Source organism: Urocitellus parryii, chromosome 5, assembly GCF_045843805.1.
Source record: "Urocitellus parryii isolate mUroPar1 chromosome 5, mUroPar1.hap1, whole genome shotgun sequence".
Taxonomy (NCBI): Eukaryota; Metazoa; Chordata; class Mammalia; order Rodentia; family Sciuridae; genus Urocitellus; species Urocitellus parryii.
In genome coordinates, this window is record NC_135535.1 from 107,569,972 (window position 1) to 107,576,531 (window position 6,560).

General features: G+C 53.7%; 1 protein-coding gene across 1 annotated transcript; it reads right to left on the reverse strand.

The window, feature by feature from the left end:
• Positions 1-47: 47 nt before the first annotated feature.
• On the reverse strand, positions 48-4,687 carry Gapdh (glyceraldehyde-3-phosphate dehydrogenase). Its single transcript, XM_026403239.2, has 12 exons — positions 4,619-4,687; positions 4,318-4,358; positions 2,158-2,257; positions 1,972-2,078; positions 1,716-1,806; positions 1,468-1,583; positions 1,295-1,376; positions 926-1,077; positions 765-843; positions 584-667; positions 409-506; positions 48-318 (listed from the first exon to the last, which is right to left on the reverse strand). Exons 2-12 carry the CDS (start codon positions 4,338-4,340, stop codon positions 249-251), a joined length of 1,002 nt encoding a protein of 333 aa, XP_026259024.1. The 5' UTR covers positions 4,341-4,358; positions 4,619-4,687; the 3' UTR covers positions 48-248.
• Between the last annotated feature and the right edge of the window lie 1,873 nt (positions 4,688-6,560).

A 6,560-nucleotide genomic window follows, 5' to 3' on the forward strand; every position in this document is an offset into this window, starting at 1 on the left:
TCAGGTCCCACTCCACACATTCCCATGACCACAGAACAGACAGGTGGCTGGGTGCAGTGAACTTTATTGATGGTATGTGACAATAAGGCTCCCTAAGCCCCTCCCCTTCTTCAGGGGATCTAGGATGGAAATTGGGAAGGGGGGAGATTCTCAGTGAGTTGAGGGACTGAGTTAGGGGCAGGGACTCCCCAGCAGCTGAGGGCCTCTCTCTTCCTGTGTTCTTGCTGGGGCAGGTGGTCCAGGGACTCTTACTCCTTGGAGGCCATGTGGACCATAAGGTCCACCACCCTGTTGCTGTAGCCAAATTCATTATCATACCTAGAAAGTGAATGAGTTATTAAGAGCCATTTTTCTGAGCCAGCCACCAGGTCAATTTCAAAGTCTGTTCCCTCCACCCAGGTTACATACCAGGAAATGAGCTTAACAAAGTGGTCGTTGAGGGCAATGCCAGCCCCAGCATCAAAAGTGGAAGAGTGGGTATCACTATTAAAGTCGCAGGAGACAACCTGGGGAAAGAAGAGAGCTAAGTATGGGAATCCACCTCTGTTTAATAGGGCAATTCTCTGTCCTATCAGACCAGTACCTGGTCCTCCGTGTAGCCCAAGATGCCCTTGAGGGGACCCTCTGATGCCTGCTTCACCACCTTCTTGATGTCATCGTATTTGGCCTAATGAGGTAAAAATAAGATGGATGTTCATTTTCCAAAATCACCACTGTTTTACCAGACAAAATCTCAGTCTACCACGTTTCCAACCCAAACGTACAGCTTTCTCCAGGCGGCAGGTCAGATCCACAACTGACACATTGGGAGTGGGCACACGGAAAGCCATGCCAGTGAGCTTCCTGTAGACAGGGGGAAGCACTGTCAGCTCCAGGTGCTCCTGACCCCCTCCCCTCTCTTCCCCTAGGTACAGCAAAGCCTTACCCATTCAGTTCAGGGATGACCTTGCCCACAGCCTTGGCAGCACCAGTGGATGCAGGGATGATATTCTGGGCAGCCCCACGGCCATCACGCCACAGTTTCCCAGAGGGGCCATCCACAGTCTTCTGAGTAGCAGTGATGGCATGGACTGTGGTCTGGAAAAATGGAAGCGCTAATGAGGCCCCTCTGAGTACCCATCACACCAGCCCTCACTCGGCCTCCTTCCTCCACCTTGGGAGGGATTGAGGGATAGATTTGAACCAGTCCCTTAAAACCCCTAGTCTTGGAGCAAGAACTAAGTATGGAGAAGGATCCAGCGATCCAGCCCTGAGTGAGAATCAGCTCAGGTCTCATTTCCCATCATCCACATACCATGAGTCCTTCCACAATGCCAAAGTTGTCATGGATGACCTTGGCCAGGGGGGCTAAGCAGTTGGTGGTACAGGAGGCATTGCTGGGAAGAGAGGAAAAGTCAGGGAGGGCATGCACACAGCCTTACTCTCAGCCCTGCCTGCCATTTCCCCAATGCCCTCTGCTGTCCTTACCTTACAATCTTGAGGGAGTTGTCATACTTCTCATGGTTCACACCCATCACAAACATGGGGGCATCAGCAGAAGGTGCAGAGATGATGACCCTTTTGGCACCACCCTTCAAATGAGCCTATAATCAAAAGGGTTGGTTACAAATGTAGGTTCTGCTTTTCTTTTTTTCCTGGTTAAGATAGATTCCCTCATGCTTCTAGCTACAAATTCAGGGTCAACTCTCCTCCTATTTAGCCTTCTATCCACTTACCCCGGCTTTCTCCATGGTAGTGAAGACACCAGTGGACTCCACAACATATTCAGCACCAGCATCACCCCATTTGATGTTGGCGGGATCTCGCCTAGGAGAGAGGTAATAGGACGAAGTTCAGGCATGTGATGTACCATGTACCTGAGGTAGGTACTCTATCCTAGTTACCTCCCCAAAGCAAAAATCCCCTGATCCTGCTGTGCAAAAATAGGCAAGGAAACAAAATACAATCTCTTGTTTTGTCTTCCACACTTACTCCTGGAAGATGGAGATGGACTTTCCGTTGATAACAAGCTTCCCGTTCTCAGCCTTGACTGTGCCATGGAATTTACCATGGGTAGAATCGTACTGGAACATGTAAACCTGGGGAACAAGTTGAGGGCATTAATACAGTTGCCTTAAACATGCTGCTCCTCCCACCACCTGCCAGGGCAGCACCCACCATGTAGTTGAGGTCAATGAAGGGGTCATTGATAGCGACAATATCCACTTTGCCAGAGTTGAAAGCAGCCCTGGTGACCAGGCGCCCAATACGGCCAAATCTGAGGTGAGAAGCAAGAAAGTATGAGAAGGGAATTATTGTGGATAGGGAATAGATATGCTGATTCATCCTCTTCCAGAAAAAATAGTTATCCGTAGGTATGTATGGGGAATTGGTTCTGGAAAAGGATCCTCCCCCATATCAAGATCTGTGGATGCTCAAATCCTTTACATAGAATGATGCAGTATTTGCATATAATCTGCAATCCTCCTACATACTTTAAATCACTCCTAGGTTAACTTTTAATACCTAAACAATACCTACACATAATTTCATTTATGTGGATTCAGTTAGTACTTAGTGGACAGGAATTTTAAGTTTTGTTCTTTGGAACTTTTATCTATTTCCCCTGTGTTCTTTTCCATCAAGTTGGTTGATGTGGAACCCTCAGACATGAGCAGCCAACTGTACATAATTCTACCCCCCATCCCCCAAAATACTAAGAGGTCTAATTTTATCTTCCTTCAGCAAGTCTGCCAGGCTGATCTGGCTTTCTAGCATGGTCATAAAGTGAAGGCTCCTTTCCTGCCTAGGAGATAACTAGGCTTAAAGACTTGCCCACCCCCCAGTCATCTCAAATCCTTCAAGAAGTACTAATGTAGGACAATGCCACCCACAGCATGGGTACAAGCTCGGTACATGGCATTTATCATTCCTGCTTCCCATTCCCCGGGAAGGCTTATTTTTGCCTGGCCTGGATTCAGGCTACACCCTCTGTGCAGAAAAGACTTGTATACTCAGCATCACCAAGCTCAAAGGGCAGGAGTAAAGGTCAGACAGAATCTAACTGGACAGGGTATAAGTCCACCCCTTCTCCAAGTCCCTCCTACAAAAGGGCAAGGTTAAGGTAAAGATATGGAAAAAACCAGTTGGTCTTCAAGCACTCTAATCCCAAGTCTCTAATTTGCTAAACTACCTGCCCTTCCTAGCTAAAATCAGCATTGGGAGCAACAGATGTGTGGGTAGTGGAAGGGGGTGGAGGAGAGCAGAAGCCCAGGCTCCCACCTACAGAAAGGTCAGGCAGCTATATTTAACTCAGATCAGGGTGGAGTGGGGAGATCTAGTTTCTGGAAGATGGAATGGGAAGAAGGGCAGGATTCTCAAGACTCACAGACACCTAATACCCCCCCAGTGACCTTTATAGTGGCCTTTAGGGTTAGGTCAGCAGCTAGGCTGCCAGAGCAAAAAAGGCAGCGAGCGCTGAGCCAGTGCAAGGGAAGGGGCTGCTGCTATGGGAGCCATTTTGTGGTGTAAATTTTCTTTTCTAACCACGGTGACTCAGCTCCCCCAGTCTGGCACTAAGCCATAGCTACCACACCTCTGGGGTAAGGAGGACAACAGGGTCTCCCTGAACCCACTTGTTTGATTCATCAGAAAATTGTCTAGAAGCAGCATCAGGCCTGAGAAGATATTTGGCTTGATGCTTGAGGCTGCGTTGTGAGGTTCCGTTCTTTTTGAGAGCCAAGAAAGGGGGAAAGCCTTGCATCACCTGGTTTACCGGATAAAGGAGACTCCACCCTACTAAGGGAGGAGTGAGAGGTTAGTCACAGGCAAGGGCGGACAGAGTAGCCAAGGAAGGTTTCCTAACGGTGGTTCATTCATTTCCTTCCCCGTTGCAACATGGCGGGCCGGTGGCCACAAGTAAAACTGATGATGCGCAAGCCTTGCAGCTAGCATCCCAGGGTGGCCGGCGGGAGGGAGAAGGATGTGGGGGGAGGGGCTCTTCCCCGACACGTGACCCACAGGGCGCGAAAGGAAAGAAAAGAGGCCCCAGCCAGGGGATTAGGGGATGGGTCCCGAGTGAGAATAGGAAAGCCTCCCATTTGCCCGAGGTGGTGGAGTGAAAGGCAAAGGTTCCCCAGCTACGAGCTGGGGATAGGAGCCCCAGCCCGAGCCTACACTTGGTCTGCGCGCTGACCTTGAGCTCTCCTTGGGGTGAGGGCGCTACCCACCCACCTCGCCAGGTGATTTCAAAGCCCCTGGCCTCGGCTACTTGCAGATGCAATTTCTGTGGGGGTGGCTGCAGCCCGGGGCCCCACCCTAGCCCAGCCTCTAACTTACCCGTTCACTCCGACCTTCACCATCGTGTCTCAGAGATGCGACTGCGAGGGGAAGAAAGGAAAGCATCAGCGCAGTCCACGCGGCGCCGGGTTCCGGGCCCCTGACCCTCCCTCCCCTCCCCCCAGGGCCTCCATGTCCACTTCGCGCCTCCTCACGTCCTCCTGCCCCTGCAATGCGGAGGCCCCACCCGACCCAGCTCGGTTCCGCCCCGCATCAAAGCCGCTAAAACCCTGGACCGCACACACTCCCTCTCCCGGGTTCTGATCATCCCGAGCCGCTAGTAGCTGCTTTTCGTTTTCACCTGGCACTGCACGAGACGGAAGAAGTGGCTGCCTGTCGAACGGGGAGGAGCAGAGAGCGGCGGCGGAGGTTGCAGTCCCCCTTTATAGGAACGGGAGTGGGGGGGTGGGAGCTGGTGACGCGAGCCCCGCCCCCCGTCCGGCTGGCCCAGTCGCTGCCCAAGGGCGCTGAGGCCTGAGCTACGTGCGCCCGTAAAACCAAGAGTAGCCGGGCCTCTTCCCCCCCCCCTTTTTTTTCATCGGCCCGCCCCGTTCTTGAAACGTGCACGCACCAAACGTGTGGGCTCCGGACGGAGAGGGGGAAGGGACTGAGATTGACCCGTTCGGGAGGTGACCTGTGATTGATTCTCAGGATGGGACTGAGGGTATGTAGAAGACAGTGGACTTGAGGACGCGGGCTCTAGTGCTCGCGGAGGACATCTAGGAGTCAGGGATGTTAAAGTTGCGGCACAGTCGAAACGGGAGGACTTTGGGAAGTGGAAGGGTGGGGAATTAAAGCCGGAGCTCGGGAGTGCTCGCGGCTGTCCCTTTCTCATTCTTTCAAAGGCTGTGTGTGAGGCGGGAAAGTTGAGGATCTTCTTCTCTAGGCTCTTCGGTAATGATACAGGAACAGCTGAAAACAAGGCCCTGGAGGGGCGCGGGCGCCTCCTGCGGGGGGGTGGGGGGGTGCTTCCTAGGCTCCACTTCCCCCTCCCCATCTCTTGGCTCGCGGCCTCTCTGGATTGGGGGCCTGGGCTGGGGACAAGGCAGTAGGGGCCTGGAGAGGGAGGAGGATGAGGGGGAGGTTCCTGCACAGAAGGTCACTACGTCCTGAGGCCCTGGCAGCCTGGAAACCTGATAATTGGGGCAGACAAACCAGTCTCTGTCTGCACCAGCTTCTCTCACCAGGCCTGGGTTGGGGCCCCATGGGGAGGACGGCATCACTGGGGCAGGGCTGGAGGAGACTCAGAGACCTCCCACAGAGCTGCTCCTGGGAACCTGAGGGCTGCGCCATCCACACTAGGAGACAGTGCTCCTTTCATCCACAGCAGCCCAGGGCAGAAGAGCAAAACGTGAGGGCGGAAGTCCCTCCCCTATCTTAGTACGTGCTGGCCTGCCAGGGAGCCAGGAACTCCCTCCACTGGCTGCCCCTGCGGATGTTGGGGGCAGGGTGAGTCCAGAGAGGTAGGGGTGTGTGGGAGAAGGGGTCTCAGGCACGTGGTAGGACAGGTGCCTAGCCCCTTCCCACAAACGGGAGGGAATGATAGGAATCCATTTCTCTCTTAGAAGGGTAGAGATCCTGGACAGGGCCAGGTTTGTGAACTGTGTGAGGCTGAAAGGAATGAGGACTGGAAGGGGGTGGGGTGGGATGGGCGAGGCTCATCAGCTGGTGCAGGGCAGGGGGATCCAGGGTGGCTTTGCTAGGCCAGCGAAATCTGAGACCAGCCCCCTGCCCTTCTAGCTAAAAGCCTGTGGCTAAGTTTAGCTAGCCCAATGATAACCTTTGCTTAAAAGGCAGGGAGCATGCAGTGCTGCACCCCGACTCCAGCCCCAGCTCCTTGCCTTTCTGGGAGGACCCTCCCTTCTTGAGGCCCCAGAGCCAAGGCTGTGTCCATGCCTGGCAGCCACCTGCATGGCCAGTGCCCAGGCTTTTCATGAGCAGCAAGAGCAGGCCAAGTGGGCACAGGATGAGGAGGGGTGGGAGGAGGCTGCAGTGCCTGAGTGGTGGGGGAAGCAGCCCACAGCACCCCTGAAGAGACTGCTTCCTTCCAGCAGAGGCCCACAAAGGAACGTTAACCCTTTCCCCCCCAAAGGCCTCAGAGTCCTTCCATGCTTCCGTCCAAAGTGTGATTGTGAAGTATCTTCCCTTTTGCCTCATGTTTGTCATTTCTCATTACTGTTCCCTGCACCCCACCCCCAAAAAGGTGGAGAGCTCAGTGCCCATGGAGTGCTACTGGTGCACTG